General features: G+C 48.2%; 1 protein-coding gene across 1 annotated transcript in view; it reads right to left on the bottom strand.

The window, feature by feature from the left end:
• The window catches only part of ATP10A (ATPase phospholipid transporting 10A (putative)), a 179,803-nt gene that overhangs the window by 83,575 nt on the left and 72,185 nt on the right, over positions 1-24,043 (bottom strand). The window contains exon 2 of the mRNA XM_054451653.2: positions 13,380-13,584. Within this exon, the coding sequence (XP_054307628.1) occupies positions 13,380-13,584 (205 nt within the window). The remainder of the gene's footprint in view (positions 1-13,379; positions 13,585-24,043) is intronic.

Here is a 24,043-nt window from a genome sequence, read left to right as displayed (position 1 = left end):
TGAACATGGGGCCAAGGGGGTCCAACGGGCGCACCAGGGCTGGCTCCCAAAGTCCCCTCACCCCTGTGAGGCTGGTTCCTGGACTTGCACAGGCAGAATCTACAGGACTTGGCAGCTGGTTCTCTGCACTGGATGAGGGACAGCCAGGTCAGAGGGAACCCCAAGTGCTGGGCACCTTGGCCTCCCAAAGTGCTGGGATTTCAGGTGTGAAACACCATGCCTGGTAGAGCCTTCTTTTCACTACTGGTGTAAAACAAGTCTGGATTACTTTTATAATGTTAAACAAGCAGGGAACAGGAAAAACACTACGTATTGCTTCTGTGGAAATTATGTCTTCCTTGAAGGAAATGCTAAGAACTTTTAAAGGAGAGTTTAGTTAAGGGTTGAAAGGTTTTCCCTCACTATTTCTAAGGGAAATGTTTAATAGAGTTTCTGTCCTGACATTGCTTATTAATGCTTTGACTGTCACACGCACGTGCATGCACACACGCTCCAATACTGAAACACACTCTAATCAGATTTTCGAAGTCTGCCCCATAGTAAAATCCTCATTCCTTTTGATCCACTGTTATCCACAGAACTTTTACTTTGACATGCATATAGGCCGGGCGCGGTGGCTCACGCCTGTAATCCCAGCACTTTGGGAGGCTGAGGAGGATGGATCACGAGGTCAGGAGTTCAAGACCACCCTGGCCAACATGGTGAAACCCTGTCTCTAATAAAAATACAAAAAAATTAGCCGGGGGTGGTGGCGGGCGTCTGTAATCCTAGCTACTCAGGAGGCTGAGGCAGAGAACTGCTTGAACCCGGGGGTGGAGGTTGCAGTGAGCCGAGATGGCACCACTGTACTCCAGCCTGGGTGACAGAGGGAGACTCTGTCTCAAAAAAAAAAAAAAAAAAAAAGACATGCATATACTAACCATAACCATCAGCTTCCTAGAACACCGCAGCCAGCTGGGGAAGTAGCCATCCTGCCCCGGTGCCTCAGCCTTCAGCTAACTCTCTGGAACTACAGTTTCTAGCTGCACGTTCATCATGAGAAAGCATTTCCTCTTCCTGACAGTGGAGAGAACTGGGAGGCAGTGAAACAGATTGATCTGAGGTGATCAGCATGGTGATGCCACCATCCAGGAATGGCAGTTACTTTCACTCTGAACCTGCACTGTGAGGGGTTGAATTCTATCCTCCCCAGATTTATGTGTTCGAATCCTAACCCTGGATACCTCAGACTGTGCCCTTATTTCAAGACAGTTTTTAAAGAGGAAATAGGGTTAAATGAGGTGACTAAGGTGGGCCCTGATCCAACAGGACTGGTGTCCTTAAAGAAGAGATCAGAACACAGACATACACAGAGGGACGACCACCTGCAAGCCCAGGAGAGAGGTCTCAAGTAAACCAACTCTGTCGGCACCTTGATCTCAGACTTCCAGACTCCAGAACTGTGAGAAAATAAATTTCTGCAGTTTAAGCCGCCCAATTCATGGCACTTTGTTATGGCAGCCCAAGCCAACTATGAGGTGTGCATTTAAAACACGACCCGGGTGAGGTGGAGAGGGGCCCCACCCATGTTTTCAGCCGTCCCTCCCTGTGGATTTCAGCCAGGACACCCCCAGAGCTTGAAGCTGAGACTTCACTTGGTGTCCGCATTCATGGACTTCTGCAGACTAAAACCTCAAGTAAGCAGAGATGACCCCAAATTGCTGGGTGGGTTCCAAGGCCACAGAGCCATCACGGGGTGGTCCCTTCCTCCTCACCCAGACACAAAGTCTACCTTTCTTTCTGGTTCCTCAGGGGATTTCCCTGCTGAGGTGGAAAGGTGAGTTCCTGAGAGCTGGACCCAGCAAGAACGGCTGACGCCCCTGGCTGGAGTGATTTGAGGTCACGGGGGCCATGTGTTCTCTGGGGACTGGAACACGAGGCTGACTGTCATGGCTGAGGGACACATCTTGCCTTGTGCACCAAGCTGCCACCACCGCAGGCCTGTGTTCTTATTGGATGAGAGTCAGATCCCCTAATGTGACCTACAGGAACCAGGGACTTAAGAATTCCCTTCCCTCAGCACATGCAGGCCAGCGAGTGCAGGTGGGCAGCCAAACGCTGCATTTACAACATACATTTTCAAAACATTCCAGCCCATCAAATTGACATATACGTGCCAGTGCCTGGGATGTTAGAAATGCCTCATGCCGTATGTCTGGAGCATCCACAACAAATACTAACAGCAGGAGTTCAATTCTGAGGTGTAGAATAAGGGTTAAATGAGGTGACTGAGGTGGGCCCTGATCCAACAGGACTGGTGTCCTTAAAGAAGAGATCAGAACACAGACACATACAGAGGGACGACCACCTGCGAGCCCAGGAGAGAGGCCTCAAAGTAAACCAACTCTGTCGGCACCTTGATCTCAGACTTCCAGACTCCAGAACTGTGAGAAAATAAATTTCTGCAGTTTAAGCCGCCCAATTCATGGCACTTTGTTATGGCAGCCCAAGCCAACTATGAGGTGTGCATTTAAAACACGACCCAGGCAAGGTGGAGAGAGGCCCCACCCATGTTTTCAGCCACTCCAGACTTGACCACAGCTGCGGATCGGCCCAGCCCAGCCCAATCAGCCTGAGCGGCGACAGTAATGGTGACGCTGCTCTGCAGAGATGGCCCTGAGGGGCTTCACAGCCAGGCCCTGCGCCCCAACTCTTGGCCAAGAACCTGGCCCACCATTCACTTGGACCCTGGCAGGCCAAGGGGCTGACTCCCTCTGAGTCTCAGTGGCTCCTTTGCTAAATGCGAGTAATAACAGCACCTTCTCAGAGCTGCCAAGAGAACTAAATGAATGAGGGCCTGACACAGGTGAGTGCCCAGTGTCAGATGGCACTGTTACCCAGCCAGGAGAAGGGAGTAGTGGGGGTCGTCACTCTCACCAGAGGGTTGCAAAGGAAAATAGTAAATCTCAGGACCCCCAGACTTAGGTCCAGAGGTGGAGTCAGGCAACACCCTGTTCCAGATGAACCGCTCTCACTGGCATTACACATCATCCAACGCCCCAGGGACAGGCAAGAGGCCTACAGCGTCTCTGCAGGGCTGCCCTGCAGGGCAAATGCACCTGACAGCAATACCTCAAGCCTGCCCTGAGGATGACTCTGCATGGCACATGTGCCCGAGTGTGTGCTGAGCTAGGACATCTGGGCGTGGCCAACCCAGAGATCTGTTCTTTGTCTATGATAAACATCTGAGCCCCCACCTGTCCTGTGGAACTCGGGCTGCACAGGGGATTGAGGCCCTGAATTTTGGGTTAAATGAAGGCTTCCAGGTGGAGGTCGTTCAGGGGAGAGTGTTAAGTGAAAATGCTGTAGAAAGTGCATGCTGTTTATAAGCGGTAGTGGTTTTCCTGTTCAGCCGGCCACCACCAGACTCTCTCCCCTCTGTGTAAGCCCCTAATCAAACCCCGTGTAGCATATGCTGGCTCTGGGTCTCTTCTTCTGCCTTTTGGACTTGTGCCTTCTCCACTGAGGTTAACAGGGTTGCAGCACAACATGCCCCCTGGAATCACTCATGAGGACATTGTTTGCTGGCCACCCATAAACAAGGACATGCCAATCATAACACAAAGAGCTCGGCACGGCAGCTCACGCCTATAATCTCAGCACTTTGAGAGGCTAATGTAGGAGGATTGCTTGAGCCCAGGAGTTCAAGACAAACCTGAGCAACATGGTGAGACCTTCCTATCTCTATAAAAAATAAAAAGAAAAAAACATTAGGTCTGCTATCTAAGTCTAGCTTCTAAAACTAAAGTCTGTTGGATTCCACATTAATAGTGTCCACTACAAGCTTATCTTGCCAGCTACAGAACAAAGACAAGACTCCTTCCTCCACCCACCCAGAGATGTCTGCATAATTGACTCTGTGCTCTCTTTTTCTCTTCACACATTGACTTTGTCTGATGTAAAAATGTGGATTTACTGGACACCAACTGGAGTCTCACAGGAAAGTGACCATTCCCTGGCTGCCTACCTGCCACTCTTCCTGTGGGCCTCCTCCTGCTTTAAGGAAATGTATGACTACTACACCTCCTGAAAACCGCCTTTTTTTTTTTTTTTTTTTTTTTTGAGACAGAGTCTTACTCTGTCACCCAGGCTGGAGTGCAGTGGCATGATCTCGGCTCACTGCATCCACTCTGCCTCCCGGATTCAAGCTATTCTCCTGCCTCAGCTTCCCAAGGAGCTGGAATTACAGGCGCCCACCACCACACCTGGCTAATTTTTGTATTTTAGTAGAGACAGGGTTTCACCATGTTGGCCAGGCTGGTCTCGAACTCCTGATCTCAGGTGATCCACCTGCCTCAGCCTCCCAAAGTGCTGGGATGACAGGCGTCAGCCATCGCGCCCGACCTGAAAACCGCTTCAGAAATCAGCCACAGGTGTCTGTGATTCCTATTTTACTGGGACACACCCTAAAGCTGGCTTAACAAACCTCAATTGATTGATACTTCTGCCTCAGTCACTCATTTCAGTCGTCAAGGGTTACCGGCTTTCTGAACACTGACTCAGAGCCACCCCAATTCCAGGTTCTGGGCTGTGGCTGAATCTCTGGTCCATAGGAGATTTGCAGAAAAGGGAGGGCTCTCTCCTCCCAACGTCCCCCACCCACCCACCAGGCCCTGACGTCTCTGATGCTTGTGGCAGTCTCAGCTTCAGAACCTGACTTTGCACCCGAAACTTTTCCGTGCCCACTTTTAGCCTTAAAACAACACTCAAAATCCCCGAGAGGGGTTTCCGTGGCCCACGCAGGCTCACTGGGCCGAGGTGGAGATGTCAACCTCAGAGTCTGTCCTCGCAGAATTTCCTGCCTGGTGGTCAAGGCCCCAGAATGCTTGATAAAGGCCGGATGAGCAAACCAGCTATTTGAAGTTTTGTCCAAAACAAACCTACATCCATAATGCTTTGAAGTTGGCCTTCTTTACTACACAAATGAAAGGGCTTGTTTCTCACCAGGGACTGGTGCCAGTGCGGCAAAGGTCAGTTGTGACAGGTGAGTGGAACGACCCTGAAGCTCTGGCACAATTCCTAACCTATGAACCCCCCGGCATGCACCCAATCCCCCACTTTCCAGAACCCCAGGGAAGACAGCGTGGCCAGCAATGACACCCACATTTCTTGTCCTTTTACAGTTTTGGGAGGCGGGGAACATAAGGGCCTTCTGACAGACACACTACTGAAAAGGGCTTTGTGAAAACTGACAAACTAAAGAAGTTTGCAGGCCTGATCTCAGCTTGGTTAAAAGTCTCACTGGGGTTCATGAAGTCATTTCCTTGGCACATGGATTATTCATTAGCAATGGTGAAAAAGCCCTGAATTAATTTCGACACTAAACCCAACTGAGATGTCAGGAAGCCCAGTTTCATCCACATCCCAGTAGGTAATAGTGTTTTCTGAAGTCGAGTTCTTGCTTTCCTTAAAGGTCGATTCCTTTATAAGGTCTGGTTTATGTGACTATATGAAACTGCAAATGTGTTCATGAATCTCTGCTGCTGTGGACGGGCGAAACTCTAAGGAAGCCCTAATACCACAATGAGAACCAAAATACGGCCTTCCACTTGAGGAGCACACGCAAACCGAAAGCATTGATAGGTTGAACGAGGGAAGCCGGCTCTTACCAATTCACAAAATTAGGATAACTCAAATGTCTGCGGAGGCCAGGGGGTGCTGACAGGTCTTGCATTGTGCTCTGGGGACACAAGGAAGTTCCCTCTTGTTGAAAGCTGTGCTCACAAAACAAGCAGAAGGGAAATGACACACAGCATACGGCCTCCACCAAGGGACAAAGGTTCCAGAGTCCAATCAGAAGAGGTGGATCGCATGGGCACCTCTCACCTAATGCATGGGCTCACAGCAGGTCCTCAATAGGGAGATTGGAAACTCCGGATTCCCCCAGGGAGCACTCTCTTGCAGAGCAATCCACTTCTACAACACTAGATCTTAGCCTAGGAGGGAACATTTATCCTCTCCTAAATTTAGAGATAACAGAAAGTGATATCCTAATAAAGCAATATCACTTCACTTTGCTTTCTTCTTTGGAACATACACTTACCTGCACACTCACTTGCAAAAATGTTTGCACTCACAACTGTCTGCATACACACTCACACAAACATACACACCTAAACATACACACACACACACACACACTCACTCATGAGGAGACGCCTAGTGTTAACTGGGTCGATCTCACATTGTCACCTCTTCCTACTGGTAAGGAAATCCCTGCTCCAGAAACACACATACACACAGAGAAAGTTTCAAACCCTTTGCAACTGCTGATGCAATTAAACTACATTTAGGAAAACTGGAAATTTTATTAAATTCCCCTCTTTTTTTTTTAACAGTGAAAATACAGTTAAAGAGAAAAAAAGCATTTCACATTGTATGCTATCTTGAACAGAATTAAAACATCTTACTGCTTTGGTTGTCTTTTTACTTCTGGAATACGAAATGATCATTTCCAACCACACAAAAAATTTTTAAGTTTTCACACAGTATAAGAAGATATTTTTGGATAAATATTTCAGACTAGCCAAATTATTATCAACTTCATGGCATTAATTTATTCATTTAGATCAGAGGTCCGGGTGCGGTAGCTCACGCCGGTAATGCCAGCACTTTGGGAGGCCAAGATGAGTGGATCACCTGAGGTCCAGAGTTCAAGACCAGCCTGACCAAGATGGAGAAACCCCGTCTCTACTAAAAATACAAAATTAGCCAGGAGTGGTGGCGCATGCCTGTAATCCCAGCTACTTGGGAGGCTGAGGCAGGAGAATCACTTGAACCCGGGAGGCAGAGAGGTTGCAGTGAGCCGAGATGGTGCCATTGCACTCCAGCCTGGGCAACAAGAGCAAAACTCTGTCTCAAAAAGAAAAAAAAAAAAAAAAGATCAGATTGCTGGTGCTGTACTCTCTGTACATGGTGATTTAATAGACTATAAATTAAAGGCAAAGAATCCATTATGAAGTCACCAGAATTAAAAAAAAAAAAAATCTTCTTCGGGCCAACTTATATTGCCATGAAATAAACACAGTTAATATGAAAAAACATGGTATGTCTCAAATAATCATATTACCTACCGAACTGAATTTCTTTGAATATCCACACTTGTTAGAATTAAAAATTTAATCTAAATAAAGTTATTGTATTGTCAAAGTCATTTATTTCTGTCTTTCCTGTTACAGATTTAATGTCCTTCAAGAAAATTATGAGATTGTTAAATTTAAAAACAAAAATGTCTCAGTATAACTTATGAGCTTGTTGACTATCCTTCCATGTGTAAGAGAAAAACATGGAAGCCTCTTTGTAAAGGCTTAAAACTGACCGATCTAATTACCATACCCAGGCAGCTGTCTTTGTTTTCCACTTAGATGATAGATTATGCTGCCTCCTTCAATACCACGGCCAATGTAGCTAAATTTCATTAACAACTAACAACTTGAAAAGCTTAGGGAAAAAGAGACTTGAGTACAAAAACTACCTTGCAAATTGTACTTTTTCACTTCTAGTTTTCCTGTGATAGAGACAATTTTGGAAGCATGTGTAGGTAGCAGTTTTTTTAAAAAAAAATATGTTGTCTTCTACATATTTGGACTTTTAAAGTCGTTTTCTAAGCTTCTGAATTCTGTCAAGTAACTTGGGGTGGGACTGACTCTCCTTTGTAAAGAAAACTGTGCTGAGTCACAGCCTGAATACACCAGGCCCCCCAGGGACTGCTCACAGTGTATTCAGAAAGCAGAGGGGAGGCCCTGTCTCCACCTTAGCATCACTGCTGACCTGACTGTGAAGGTACGTGTTTAAGAGCAGTGTTTGTCCAGCCTAGGAAGTTTCCATACTCCTTTTATCTTTCTTCCTTATTTGGAACACGCACCACTGTGCACACACACACGTGCACACATGTGCACATGCCTGGGAAGAGTCAGCAGCAGATCTTTCTGGAAGCCTGACAATGATTACTCCCCACAGCGCTGCACAGAGGACGTGGGTGTGGCTGGGATTGTGGGCACTCACCCAAACAGGTCCACCCAAGAGACAAACTGTTGGAAACTATTTTCTCAGTAAATTAACCCACACAGAAGTCACCTCTGGGACGGCTCTTCCCGACACTGATGTGTCCTCTGGGTCTGGACTCTCCAGCTGTTCTCAAGCAGGACAGCCCTGTCCCCGCTTCACCCCAGCTGAAATTCCAACACTCATCTGACATTTCATATCCCTGTTTCTGCTTTCTCGTCTACAGTTAGCACCGAAGACTTCAACCGTCTATCTAATTTTTCACACAGATCATGTAAGCACCATGAGAGGAAAGATGCTCCCCAGTTTTGATCAATGCACCTCCTAGAATGGCAGTAGAAACATAATAAATGCTCAATACGTATCTGCTGAATGAATTAAAACTTACAAAAATGAGTCTTTGAAAACACTGAGTTTTACATAAACTTATCAGTCTAGGGATTTCCTGGTTCTGCAGAAATGACAAATGTTACAGATGAACTAGAAACTGCGACCCACAGAACGTCTGAATGTATGCACCTTCGTGGCAGGGCTGCAGGGCTGCAGGGCCGCACAAATGTGCAGGTGACAGACAGCAGACACCCCACGCAAAGTGGAGGAACCCGCTCCGAATCCACACTGACGGATGGGGTGGGGGAGGGGAGGCACCTTGGGAGACTCTCCTGACTTCACTTTTTCTGTTTCTTATCTGTAAAATGGTGTGATAATCATTATCTCACAAGATTTATACTTAAAACACTGTGAAATTGTGTTTAAAAATGTTTGCTCTACTACAGTTGTGGGAGATATAGCAGGCCTGGCGTGCAGGAGGCTGAACAAATGTGAGACATTGTCTGACAGTGTGATGCTCCACACAGGGGCCTCTCTCAATTCTTGGATAACATCCATTCAACTCCAATTCTTACATCAAATCTTTACGTCTCAAGATCTCTGTTTCTTTTGCCACAAGTGAAATAGCTGGGTGATTTAAGGTCCCGGAGCCATCAGCCCGGTGTCTAGGCCTCGCCTTCAGATTCTGGGGTCTGGGTGGGCCATGCCCACCTCCTTCCAGCTTTTGTTGTAGCCCTTCAACACTGTGCACTTTTTCCAATGCTCTTCATTAAATACAACCCTATTCCACCTCTGGGGCACCTTCTGACCAACGTCATTCCCCATAGTGCCTGGCACCCGAGACCTCTCCATCCTGGCCTTCAGAGTCAGTTTCAACCTCCTCTTTCTGGAATCTCCCTTGACCCCTCATGGCCCCAAACCCCTAACAAAAGCCCCCTGGACTCATCTCACTGCTGCGTACTGGGCATCGCTGGTGAATAGGCCTGAGTCCTCCACGTATTGGTCCCGTGGCTGGTCTTTAGGTGGGGTGTGTGTGTGTGCACGCATGTGTGTGTGCACGCGTGTGCGTGCATGCGTGTGTGTGTGTATACCCGTTCCGCACTGCCCACCCTCTCCAGGTTTCTCCAGGGCTTGGCCTGCTCCACACTTTCCCCATCTCTCAGTCTAGGGTACCCTGAACATATTCCTGCAGGCAACAATGGGCCCTCTTGAGCCCAGGCTGCTGCTCCATGCACCCTCTCAAAGGTGGGGCTCCACGGCGCTGCTGTCTAGAGAGCTGTCACCAGTCTTCATCGACTGCAGCGAGGGCCTGGCTCCAGCAGCATCCAGTGGCCAGCAACTGCTCCTGGCATATAGCAAGTTCCTATGCTTGGCATGTCACTGGCAATGGCCTCCCCGGCCCCCAAGGGAAGGCTTCTAGCAGGTTCCACCAGTGCAGCCCCTAAGTACCTTTTCTGCCATCTCCCAATTTAAGGCTGTGCCCCCTGCCATGGTTCAGGGGTTGGGAGGGCGCTCTTCCCTGAGTGGGAGAACACGTCTGTCTCAAAGCCAGGGGCAGTGGCTGTCCCTTCATCAGCTATTCCCATATACATATATATTCAAGACAGAGATAGGGTCTCTGTCCCCCAGGCTGGAGTGCAGTGGCATGATCACAGCTCACCGCAACCTCAAACTTCTGGTTCAAACCATCCTTCCCATTCAATCCCTTGAGGAGCTAGGACCACAGTTGCACACCATGATATCTGGCAAGTTTTTTTCTTTTTTTCTTTTTTTTTTGAGATGGGGTTTCCCTGTGTTGCCCAGGCTGGTCTGGAATTCCTGACCTCAAACAACCCTCCGGTCTCAGCCTCCCAAAGTGCTGGGATTATGGGCGTGAGCCACTGTTCCTGGCTCCTGTATTCTTCAGAGTCCTCTTTACTCCTTTTTTATTTATTTTTTTAAAGATAACAGCTTTATTGAGATATAATTCACGTATCATTACTTCTTATAACCCAATCCCCAACTAAGAATTCTTCACATCAGACTTTCTCTGATTGAATCATGTGTGGTTTCTGTCTCCTGACTGGACCCTGCTGGATACATTAAGTTTCTGCATTAATGCCAAGGCCCGCTCTTCTCCTTAACCTAAGTGTTGCAAATCGCTTCTAATTTAAGTGATTTGCAAAGGGGCTCCCACTTCCAACTGATCATTCATTAAACTGGTAAAATAATATATTATATTTCACATAAGTCAGTGTACAGATTATTACTAGTTCTTAACCTGTCTGAGACAAGCTAACTCAGTATTATAAAAAAACTAATTGAAACACAGAGTACTTAAATGTTCTTGGCATTTGTGGTTTTTCAGTTGCTGGGGTTTAAAAGTCAGAGACTTGCTTCCTTTATTTTCAGTGGGGTGGTTCATAGATTTCAGAATTTAATGCATAAATGGGAATTTGGATACCAAAAAAATGTCTTTGGACCTTTAGGGAAAGAGAAAAAAAAAAAAAAACCAGAAAGTGGGGGAAAAAAGGTAATTGGGACCAGAATGTGTATGCAGGTAAAGAATTTTGGTGCTAATAAAACAATTTTTTAAAAACCCTCAGAATTGTTTAGGCTGTTAATTTGGCCATTTTGACCAGATCATGGCTCAAAGCTACTTCCTCAGCATTCCCGGGGCCCTGAGAAGGGTGACGTAGATGTGTTGGTCTGCAGCCGTCCTCGAGTTTTAAACATCCAACTTGTAAGCAGCTCATTTATATAAAGCACCACTGAGCTATGAAGTGCTGCAGTTATTGTTTGGGTAAAAAGTGGGTGGGGGAGGACTGTAGATATGACTGGGTTCAGAAGTTGAAGATCAGAAGATAGGAAATGGGGAAGTTCTTTTTTTTTTTTTTGAGATGGAGTCTCGCTCTGTCGCCCAGGCTGGAGTGCAGTGGTGCGATCTCGGCTCACTACAACCTCTGCCTCCCGGGTGCAAGCGATTCTCCTGCCTCAACCTCCCGAGTAGCTGAGATTATAGGCACGCGCCACCACGCCCAGCTAATTTTTGTATTTTTAGTAGAGATGGGGTTTCACCATGTTGGCCAGGATGGTCTCGAACTCCTGACCTCAAGTGATCCACCCACCTCGGCCTCCCAAAGTGCTGGGATTACAGGCATGAGCCACCATGCCCGGTAGAGGAAGTCATTCTTGAGAGTTGATCAAGGAGATCTATCTGCGGCGTTCCCCTACTTGCCATGCCAAGCGTGCATGCTCCACCCTCCAGTGCTTAAATTCTGCTGTATTTTCCACCTCGTCTGAGGTTTCACCAGTAGATACTCATCTGCATTTGTTTAAGTGGCACTCACCCTCTGTGCACACAGGCTGCTCCTCTCAGAGGTGACATTTGAGCTATCAGCCCTCTACCTGCCCCTAACTCTAGCTGAGACCCCGGGAACTAAGAGGGGATGCTGTCCCTGGCTGATGTCAGTGTTAGTTCACATCCCTGCAGAGGAGACGGGGGCAGGCCTAGGGGAGAAGCTGAGAGTGTGACCGGCTCACGCCCATGACTTACTGAAGAGAGCCGGGGGTGGGGGGTGGGCACGAGGGCCTGGGGCGACGGGGTGGCAGCGGATGGGGCCCACACTTATCACCAAACCCTGCAGCACAGTCACGGAGAAGCTGGGCGTCGCCAGGCTGTGCCTCGAGGGGTCCCTAACTCTTTCACCAGCTCTCCTGATCTAAATGAGAGCACTCCATTAACAACAAAAAAAATACTATTTTTAATTTTTATGTCTGCTTTGCCTTATTCCAGAAAGATTTGAGGCAGCTCACAAAAATACACTTGGCATAAAAGGTTAAAACACACACACACACATACACACACACACACACAAAGTAAATGAGGAAATCATGGCGGAAATCAGCCCGGGTGGAACAATCAGGCAGACGCTTGTGTGGTACTGATGTCTGCCGCAGGCAGGCCGGGCGGGCAAGGTGTGGAGTACCTGGCCTGCTGCAAGTGTGTCAGGCACCTCCCCCTGTGACGGTGACCGGGGGCATCTAGAGCGGAGACAGGGATGCTAGAACCCCCTACAACCCTGCCCAGCCAATCGCTCACCCCCCACGCCCTACAGTGCCCTCACTGAGGTCCACAGACGGCAGAGCCCACTGCCCCGGGGAAGCCTGATGGGCTGGTGCTGAGGCCGATGGGGGAGGGCACTGTCTGATAGAGGAGGAAAAGCCCAGCGGCATCCTCCCTGTGAACCAGAGGCTGGCTTCCCCACTCTTCAAGGCAGGCCGACTCAGACCTGCTGTCTAGGCCAGAGCAGGGTTGGGAGAAGGAGGCTTGGGAGGAGAAGGCTTGGGCCAGGCCCATTTCCTTGTAGGGTCTTCCTCATTTCTGAGGGCTCCTGCCCCTGTCAGTTCACCTGGCATTAGCACCTCACACTGCCGGCACAGACCTGGCAGGTGGGGCCCTTTCTCCCTGGAGTAGGGACACAGGTTGGGCAGCCCGATGGAGTCGGTGCGTGCAGCTGTCACACCTGCTTCCCTCCAGCCTCTCACCCCTCACCCTGCTGCACGGTGACCGAGGCACACCAGAGGCAGGATTCAGCTATAAAGACCTGGCGCTGAACCCAAACACCCTTGAGGAGAAAATGTTCCTGAGCATCCTGGTAGGAACAGGCCATGACTCCTGCTGTGTTGCCGTTTAGTAAACCAGTGGAACTGCTAGGTACGTGTTGACCATCAGCTGGTCATAAATGTTCCTTGTAACTTTACAGGAACAAATAACATTCTGAGAAAGTGAGACATGCACAAGGGAAATCAGAGTCAGAAAAACTGAATCCTGCTTCCCACAGTTACAGGCAGGTCATGGGCTCAGGTAGGTCAGGGGTCCTCTCAGACCCTCAGACTCATCTACTAGGAAAAACAGCCTGGTCTGACACAGAGGAAAATGCAGGTGCTCTGAGCCCCAGAAGGCTGTCATGGGGACACCATGTGGCTGTGATGCCTGCGAGGCCCTGGAAACGTGGGTCACTTACAAGCTCTGAGAAGCCGCGGACCACCTGCCGCCGCTTCAGGTTGGTCTCTCCATCCAGGTTGGCGGTCTCAATGTGGCATAGCCCGTCGGGGTCACTGGAGGAGAGCAGCAGAATGTCCGCAGGGAAGATTTCATTGCAGCGAAGACGCACAAAGTCTCCCACATGGATTTCTTTCCAGAATCGGTTCACGTATTTCTTTTCCTCCCTAGAAAACAGACTTTGATTAACAAAACTCACGAGACATTGGTCATGGCTGGATCTGGGTGATGGGCACGTGGGGCTCATATGGCAATTCTTTCTACTTTTGCATAGGCTGAAAATTTTGATAATAAACAGGTGTTTTAAAAAGAATATTTGGCCGGGTGTGGTGGCTCACGCCTGTAATCCCAGCATTTTGAGAGATCGAGGTGGGCAGATTATGAGGTCAGGAGTTTGAGACCAGCCTGACCAACATGGTGAAACTCTGTCTCTACTAAAAATACAGAAATTAGCCGGGTGCGGTGGTGTGTGCCTGTAATCCCAGCTACTTGGGAGGCTGAGGCAGGAGAATCACTTGAACCTGGGAGGCAGAAGTTGCAGTGAGCCGAAATCACACTACTGCACTTCAGCCTGGGCTACAGAGTGATATTCCGTCTCGAAAAAAAAAAAAGAATATTCATACCACTGAAGCCCACTCAAAGTAAAAGAAGAAAAGAATATTCATAAAGGCCACATATTGTATGACTCCATTGACATGAAATATACAGAACAAGCAAATGCATAGAGACAGAAAGTGGATTTGCGGCTGCCAAGGGCTGGGGGAAAAGGGAGTACCAGTCACAGCTTAACGGCAAGAGGCTTCTTTCTAGGATGATATGAATATTCTGGAATTAGTGACAGTTGCACAACACTGAATGCACTTGAATTTTTCACTCTAAAATGGTTAAAATGACCACTCCTAGGTCTACACTCAGAAGAGCTGAAAGCAGTGACTGGAACAGGTATAGCAAGCCAATATTCACAGCAGCGTCACTCAGAATTGCTAGGAGGTGGGATAATCCATGTATCCATGAACAGGTGAAAAATAAACAAAATGGAGTATTACCCAGTCATGAAGAGAAATGCTATAATACTGAAGACATTGTGCCAAGTAAAATGAGCCATTCACAAAAGGACAAGTCTTGCCGGTTCCACTTCATATGAGGTGCCCAGTGGGGGAAAATTCAGAGACAGAAAGTGGATTAGGCGCCATCAGTGGCTGAGAGAGGCGGAATGGAGAGTTATCATTTTATAGACACAGAGCTGCTGTTTGGGGTGATAGAAAAGTTTTGGAAATACATAGTAGTGATGACTGTACCACACTGTAAGTATCACTAATGTCCCTGAATGGTACACTTAAAAATAGTTAAAATGGCAGATTTTATGTGCATTTTATAATTTAAAAAATGTAAAATGGTTCAAATATTAAATATTATATTTTGCATGTTCCATCATAATAAAAAAAATTAAAACACATTAAGCCATGGGAAATGGGACTTAAAGTGCAGCAGGTAAGAGAGACACTTGGCAGTTGGAAGGCCCCCTTACCTCCCAGGGACACATTCCAAGCCACCTGCTTAGAACAACGCCCAATACAGTCAGCCTGCAGAACCTACGAGTCACTATCAACAGATATTTAGATTAAAACATAATTTTTAGATTTCTTCTTTAATTCTTTTTCCTGGAATAACAGGCTAACTAATGTCACAAAGGTCATTTGTAAGAGTTCCTTGAAGGTGGTTTTGGCCATTCTTAAATAAGTGGAGGAACATAAATTTATCTGAACAAGATACGTTACACCAGAAAATCTCACCGAGAAATCCTCTGGGTTGCCGGGTGCGATGGCTCACACCTGTAATTCCAGCAGTTTGGGAAGCTGAGGCAGCAGGATTGCTTGAGGCTGGGAGTTTTAGACCAGCCTAGACAACATAGTGAGACCCCCATCTCTACAAAAAAATTTAAAAAAAAATTAGCTGGGCATGGTGGCATGAGCCTGTAGTCCCAGCTACTTGACAGGCTGAGGCAGGAGTCTCACTTAAGCCCAGGATATCAAGGCTGCAGTGAGCTGTGATGGTACCACTGCACTCCAGCCTGGGTGACAGAGTGAGGCCCTATCTCAAAAACAAAGAAACAGAAAACCTATCCTCTGGGTGATACTGTAAAAGAGTAAAAAGCACTAAAACACATTTCATGTTAACCATAACCATCTTACTAATCCTCCTATCCTACACCCCCCATGAAACTACTCTCACCCAAGTTCCAAGAGAGCAAGGAGTTTGGTTTGTATCTGGAGGTGGACTGTGTGGGCCACATCTATCAGCTGCCTGAGCATTGGATGAGAAGTATGGAGAGTTTGCAGAGCTAGGAAGCCACACGCCAACTTTCTCACTTCTATTTTATTCCCCTGTGTGGATTTGAGGGACCCCCTGGCAAAGTTCAAGAGGCTCCTAAGAAACCATCCGCTGCCCTAGATGCTGAAGAGAGGAGTATCCCCTGTCATTTTAAGCCTCTATTTTTTTTTAAATCCTCTAATTCAAGATCCACCAAACCAGTTATGTACAAAGCATAGCTCTGGGGCACTACGGTGGGAACAAAGATACATTAGATAATGCGGTTCTGACCTCGAAAACAAATGCAAGGCAAGCTATCACCACTAGAGAGCGCCCTTTGGGGGCTGTGGAGTCAAGCCCCTGAAAGTGGTCCCAAAGTTGTTCTTCCTGGGCTTACCCAAGCATTCCTCAGTGCTGCTTCTCCCGCTGTGACAAGCTCGGTCACCTGCAGGCCATGTGGTCCCAGCATGGTCAGTCCAGGGAACCATGGGGTCCTCTGGCCATGCAGAGGCTCATTCCTCAGGCCCCAGCCCGAGGTCTGAGAGGAGGCATGGCAGTGGCCCCCAACCCCGGGCCGTCCAGCTTGCAACGGCCAGTCGGACCCCTTCCGAGCACAGACAGGAAGCTTTGATGACTGAGACACTGACATATCTAGCCGTGTGCCTACTTCCTTTTCCAAAGGTCAAGCCTTGACTTCATGTCATTACAAGCTTTTTTGTCCTTCCTTTTCATGAGCGTCTGCTGGGCTCCTACAGAGGACATGAAGCCATTAGAAAGGGCCTGTCCCTTTGGAAGAAAGTTTCCCAACGCTCAGTCACAGTTTGCTTACACAGGAAGGCAGCCTATGCCCGAGCATCGGCGGGGCAGGCTTTGTTGCGATGGGGTCCCCAGGAGACACGGCAGTCCTGGGCCTCACCCTGGGCGGAGGAGGAGAGACACCGCAAGGCACTGTCTCTGTTCAGTTTATGTTAACTACATTCCATGTATAACCCTCATCCAAAATAAAGTCGGTTTCCATCTGCTTTGTAATCATAGAACAATAGCTTGCCTGCCCCATCCAGGAGGCTTTTAAAATAGAAACTTCAGGGGAGGCATCTCGGCTCTGAAGGAGATTCCCCCCTGAGGACCCTCCACACATGGAGAGACGGGGGTGCCACGTGGAGACCTCAGGTCACTGTCCTGGTTTCTGGGGGCGTAGGAAGGGGTTCCTCATGGGCTGCAGAAAGGACGCTGGCTTCTAAGAAAAAAGGCCCTGGCCAGGTGCGGTGGCTCATGCCTGTAATCCCAGCACTTTGGGAGGCCAAGGTGGGTGGATCACAAGGTCAGGAGTTCAAGACCAGCCTGAGCAACATGATGAAACCCTGTCTCACTAAAAATATAAAAATTAGCCAGGTGTGCTGGCATGTGTCTGTAATCCCAGCTATTCAGGAGGCTGAGGCAGGAGAATCGCTTGAACCCGGGAGGTGGAGGCTGCAGTGAGCCGAGATCGTGCCACTGCACTCCAGCCTGGGTGACAGAGCGAGACCCCATGTCAAAAAAGAAAAAGAAAAGGCCCTGCAGTCCATGGGAATCCCTACCAGGGACAGACCCTGGAAGACTCAGATTCAGGAACCCCTTATGAAGGAACAGCGGGACAGGCCCCTCCTTACTGCAGCAGACCAAAAAGGCAAGAGATGCCTCAGGGGTCCAAATCCTGCAACCACTCCAGCTGGAGCACCCGGCAAGGAGCCTGGGCCCACATCAACCCTGCCATGTCACCATTGGCTGCATTTCCCTGATTTTTATTCTTCTTATGATATAGATATATATATATAGAGATATGTGTTTGTATACATATCTATATCATAGATATATATCTTATGATATAGACAGATATAGATATGTGTTTGTATTTATGTACAAATCCCCTTTCCATGGGGGGATATCTTATTTTATTTTTTCCAGCCTTTCCTAATGTCCCCTGAACTGTGTCCCGCCAGAGACTATTTGGAGAGAGAGGCTCTAAAGAGGATTCCAGTTAGAATGAGGCCATAAGGCTAGGCCCAAATGCAATGTGGGTGGGGTCCTTACAAGAGAAAGAGGCAGCAGAGGCGTGCGCACACAGCCGTTAGGACAGGGAGAACATGGCAAGGGGAGGGGCCTCAGGAGGACCCATCCTGCCCACACCTCGGTGTCTGACTTCTGGGCTCCAGAACTGCGAGGTGATACATTCCTGCTGTTGAAGTCACCCCATCTGTGGTCCATTGCTATGGCAGCCTGAGCTGACGAATACACTTAATAACGTCCATTCTCGTGACACTGGCTGGAAGGAGCAGCTCACAGGCTGTAGTGACAGGAACCGAGGGGCAGGCAGAAGCAGTGAGTGGCAGGAGGGGCATCTCACCCTGCAATTTATCCTCATGCACAGGTTCTGCATACCCCCAAGACAGAAATCAAGCCCACTGGCACAACATTCTAACATCAGCCGCTCAACCACGCCCTTCTCGAGGCTTTTATCAGCGCGGACCTCTAGAGACAGGAAGAACAGCTGGCTGGGGAAGTCTGCCTGTGCTACTGAAGAGGACATCGGGGAGTGGGTGTCCGGGTCTCTGCCCTGGTGGCTGGAATGGGGGCACCACCCACCTTGCCCAGGGGCAGGGTCTGCTTGGAGAAGGGACAGAGTCCAACAGTGACCAACTTTGAGTTCAAGAAGCTGGTGGGGCTGTGCAGGGTGGGCTCTCCGGAGGTGTCTCCAGCTTTGAAGACAGGCAGATGGAGACAGAAATATTTGGGGGTCTTAAGCACAGAGGTGACAGCAGCCCCCATTGTGGATGTCATCACTGAGAGCACCAGGGAGAAGTATGGGGTGAAGGAGAGCTGAGGGCTGAGCACAGGCCACACAGGCAAGGTCATGCCCAGGCAGGGAAGCTGGCGGAGTGGCCGGGGGCAGAGGGGCACCATGCCAGCACACGGCATCGGGGTGGGCCAGGGCTGACCACACAGGGCCCGGGGGACACAGGGTTCCTGGGTGCCTGCCACCCCCGCCGGCAGCCACAGGTCTGCCTCCACACCTCGGCCTTCACCTCCCACGGCCGAGTGAACACGGCTGGAAGGGCATCTCGAATGTGTGCCCATCACCACCGCAGTTTTACTCCATTTTTGGAGACAGTAACTTCCAGTGGCACATCCATGAAGGTAGACAGTCCTCTTGCGCATCACTCAAGCACATTTCATGCCCAGCTCTAGCGAGACCATGTAGTCTTTTGAACGACAGAACTGTTCTTCAGAAGTGGACCTCCCCTACAAAGGCCATGGATGACTAAGAGCTTCGGACAGGTCTTTAGGCCACACCAGCAGGAGCTCTAGATGCTAAATTCCTCTCAGCGTTGAGACATCATTATCATCTTTTTTTTTTTTGAGGCGGAGTCTCGCTCCATCCCTCAGGCTGGAGTGCAGTGGCGGGATCTCGGCTCACTGCAAGCTCCGCCTCCTGGGTTCACGCCATTCTCCTGCCTCAGCCTCCCGAGTAGCTGGGACTACAGGCGCCTGCCACCATGCCTGGCTAGTTTTTTTTTTGTATTTTTAGTAGAGATGGGGTTTCACCGTGTTAGCCAGGATGGTCTCGATCTCCTGACCTCATGATCCGCCCAGCTTGGCCTCCCAAAGTGCTGGGATTTCAGGTGTGAGCCACAGTGCCTGGCCCATTATCATCTTAATTGTAATAACAACATTTAAAAATCAGCAAAGCTGTGCTGGATATTCTATTACAACCCAGGCCTGCACAGAACATTTCACAGTCTCTATCTCAGTGAACCCTCTCGCGATCCTGACAGTATGTTCCCACTTATAGACGTGGAAACCAAACACGTAGAGACTGACCTCCCCAAAGTCACACAAACCTGGGTGACTCCAGGGTCTAGGAAGCCTTAGAGAGATTTGGTTTTGAAAGCACATCTGATCTGGTAGCCTAAAGGAGGAATATCTCATGAAGACTGTAAAGTGCTAAGCAAAAAAGTTCTTCCATTTTTCCCTTTAAAATTATGCAGTGCAGAGACTAATGTGGTCTGAGATAAAATATCACTAAGCTTGAGAAACGGTGGAGGCCGGGCGTGGTGACTCACATCTGTAATCCCAGCACTTTGGGAGGCTGAAGTAGGAGGATCATTTGAACCCAGGAGTTCAAGACCAGCCTGGGCAACATAGTGAGACCCCATCTCTCAAAAAAATACAAGAATGAGCCAGGTGTGCTGGCGCACCTTGGTCCGAGCTACTCAGAAAGCTGAGGTGGGAGAATGACCTGAGACTGGGAAAGTTGAGGTGGCAGTAAGTCCTGATCGCGCCATAGCACTCCAGCCTGGATGACAGGGCAGGACTCCTTCTTAAAAAAAAAAAAAAAAAAAAAAAAAAGAAGAAAGAAAAAGAAAAAGATAAGAAAAAGGTGGGAGGAAAGGCAGACAGTTCCAGATTTGTGCCAGTGTTTGACGAAGACATGGAGTAACACAGTTCAGTCCATTTGCCAAAACCACTTCCAACGTGCAAACAACCGGAGGGGGCTTGTCCAAGATCAGGAGTCACCAAACTGTGTTTTTTTTGCTACAAACTGGGAAGTGACCCCTACACCGGCCTGCATAGATGAGGGATGAGCTCCTCCCTCACTAGTACCACCTGCAGTTGGGACCATCTGAGCTGTGGCCACAGAAGGACACTGCCCTCCCCCGGGCTCACCTTGGGGACTTCCCTCTGGGCTAAACAAGCCACTGAGAGAGTTCCCGCTAGGGCAGGGTAGCTGTTTATTCCCCTGGCTTCAGGTTGATTTGGTGGCTTTGAGAGGTGCTCCGAACATGGGCAGGGGACACCTGACACTTGAGGGGCCCCAGCCTGGCCACCTGACAGGTTCCTTCTGCACAAAGCCGCCATACCCTTCCTCACAAAATCCCTCCTGCAGGAAACATGTAGGAGCAGCACTAAATAGCTGGCTTTGGAATGATCAATAATTAACGACAGTGCTTCACATCTGGCCACTACTTTCATTTAGGGTCACAAAGCCACGGTGCGCACACAGTCTCAAGTGTGTTGATGACTCATCCCCAGTAAGACAGGGCGCCAGTGACTCTGAGTGCCCGAGTTCCTGATCTGCAAAACGGGGGTCTGTAGGATCGCTATAGTCTCCTCCAGCAGACACTGACCCATTTCCCCGTAGCCCTCTGCTCCTGTCCCACCCGCTTCATGCTCTTCTGGCTGTCACCAGACTGTCAACAGTGACTGTTCAATTAAGTGAGAGGCCGTGGCCACTATTTTGACTTCACATCTCCTGTTTTCCTTTTGAGCATGGTTTTTCCTCACTATTATTGTTGAAGTGAGTGTTTGATTTTGACTAATACAATCAGAAATAGTACAAATGAGCAGCGCGTTATATCTTATATTTGATTTGTGGTTTGGAATTAAAACAAGAGCTGTTATTTTGATTTTTTTATTAGAAAGATGGTAAGACTGCTCACAGGATTTCCATGAAATGGAGAACACAGACGGTACTGCTTGAGGTGTGGTGGTATATAAAATATGTTTATGTGTTTGGTATCATTCTGTATTATTTCATTGGAAGAGAACAATTAATCCCTACAAAGAGAAAGCTCCAATTAAACCTGTGTTACATTTGACTAAACCTAGAAAAATCTGGATGCTTTGTGCCTTATAGATGAAACAGGTAATGTGTTATTTTGCGGGGCTGTTTGTTTTTGAGACAGGGTCTTGATCTGTCATTCAGGCTGCAGTACAGGGCTGTGATGATAGCTCACTGCAGCCTCCAACTCCCAGGGCTGAAGGGATCCTCCCTCCTCAGCCTACCAAGTAGCTGGGATGACAGGTGTGCACCACCACACCCAGCTAATTTGTTTTTTATTTTTTGTGGAGACGGGGTTTCACCATGTTGCCCAGACTGGTCTCAAACTCCTGGGCTCAAATGTCCACCTGACTCAGCCTCCCAAAGTGCTGGGATTACAAGAGTGAGCCCCCATGCCTGGCAAGAATACATTTTTTAAGAAAAAAGAAGACATGTTAATGAATCTAACATGCAGACCAACTAGATTGAGGCCTCCCAAGTGAGGTCAGCCTGGGGGACTCCTTTGGCCAACTAACAGGAGAAGTGCGTAACACTTTAAACCAACAGAGCAAATGTGAAACCAGGACACAGTGAGGCGAGCCCTAAATGGGAGGATCACCACAAGAGATCCAAGAATCTTGTGGAATAATCATTAGTGCCAAGGCCGATGCCTTGGGAATAAGAAAACCCTTCTTGGAATTTATTTTTCATATGGTGGACAAATAAAGAAGTGTGTGTGTGTGTGTATGACAGAGACAGAGACAGAAAATAATTTTACATCACTTAAAAAAGACCAAACAAGACTCTAAAATTATCGCAGATTTAATATACACTCATTATATACATCAGGCAGAGAAGTAGAAAGCCCAGAATGCCAGCAACAAGGATTTCTCCGCCGTCAGCGCTGTTGAGATTTGGGGCCGGATATCCTTGATGGTGGACAGCTCTGGGCTCTACACTCTGCTGACCACCATCCCCAGCCTCCCACTATAGATGCCAGTAGGGCTCCCTCCCCACAAGTTGTTACAACCTAAAACAGCTCCAAACATTGTCAAATGCCTCCTGGGGGTGCAAAATCGCTCCCAGTTGAGAAATGCTGCTTTAAAACACCCAGGACAAACATTCTGGAAAATGGATTATTAAGTAAATGTTTACAGAACCAACGTATTTTTAAAATCACGAAGGTGAGAACTCAGCACTGTAACAGCAATGGCAAAATCCGCAGTGGGAACGTGAGCCAAGTATGTTGCATAACGCCCAGAATGTGTCTTCCTTCCACCATAAACTGAAACATCTGCTCCTTCAGTGAGACGTGCTAATGGATTCTGAATCTAATACTAAAAGTGAGAGGCAGTGAGAAATGATAGTTGGAGTGCTTTTTCTGGAGTGAATCTTCTGATACCGAAATTGCCAAAAATATGGTAGTGTAGACTAGATGCACAAAATGTATTTCTGAACCACTTTCTATTCTGTATGTGTCCTCGAGGTGATGTGAGCTCTAAGAAATGTCCCAGATGTGTGGAAGCACATGTGTGCATGGAGCAGATTGCTCAAATGAGTCAAGCTGAATGGAAAATACTGGTCGCTCTGTGGTAAGTCAGAAAGGGCTGAACGTTGTCCCAGCGGAACTCACCCCCAGAAGGCAGGGCCTCTGGCCTCTTTTTAGAATGAAGAAAGGGTGCAGAGTCTCTCAGCCCAGAGAAAGTGACACACCATGCTATGCTCACATCACGTAATTACTTACTACAATGCAACACTGAACACCCCGATTAAATCTATTTTCCCCAGGAAACACTAGTTTGCGAAAGCAAAATGATGCCTCAAAACAATATCACTTACAAACCTCTTAGTAAGTTTTAACATGAAACGTTTTTTCTGACAAATCATTTCTACTGTGGTCTTTTCTGCATATAGTGGTACATTCTCAAAGTATCTTAGTAGACCTCAAGACATCTCAATAATACTGCCCACTAGTAATGGATGTAAAACACTCTGGGGCACTTCTAGAGTTTTCAAGGTAATTTCTCATGCATTAATTCATTCATTGGTATGACAATCCCAGGAAACAGGTAGGAGTTGTGCGCTCCTTATTCCTACGGAGAAGTTTTGCATTGTAAATATTTTTTCCTAAGAGGCTGTAACAATTCACACTCCTCCATCAGTATCTAAGAGTCTCCAGGCCCTTTTTTCTGCAAAACCAGCTGCTTTCTTTTGTCTTTTTAAAACCTCCCTGCAAGTGTGGTTTTTTTTGTTTGTTTGTTTTTTTAAGACAACGTCTTGCTCTGTCGCCCAGGGTGGAGTGCAGTGGCATGATCTCGACTCACTGCAACCTCCGGCTTCTGGGTTCAGCAATTCTCCTGCCTCAGCCTCCCCAGTAGCTGGGATTACAAGCGTGCGCCACCACACCTGGCTAGGGCAGGACATCTACTATTCTTTTAATGTGCATCTGCCTGCCGCCCAGACCACTTGGCAGCCTCCTCTGTGAATTAACTCTGCTTGTTTCCCCTTCAATCTTTCTTTTTTTCTTCTTCTTCTGATTTATTTAGTTAGAGACAGGGTTTCACTCTGCTATCTGTGCTGGAGTGCAGTGGCACAATCTAGCTTACTACAGTGGCACAATCACAGCTCACTGCAGCCTCGACCTCCTGGGCTCAAGCAGTCTTCCCACCTTGGCCTCTGGAGTAGCTGGGAGTAGCTAACATGCACCACCCGCCCAACAGTTTTTTAACTTGGTTGTA

Source organism: Pongo pygmaeus, chromosome 16, assembly GCF_028885625.2.
Source record: "Pongo pygmaeus isolate AG05252 chromosome 16, NHGRI_mPonPyg2-v2.0_pri, whole genome shotgun sequence".
Taxonomy (NCBI): Eukaryota; Metazoa; Chordata; class Mammalia; order Primates; family Hominidae; genus Pongo; species Pongo pygmaeus.
This window is presented reverse-complemented; position numbering and strand designations above follow the sequence as displayed.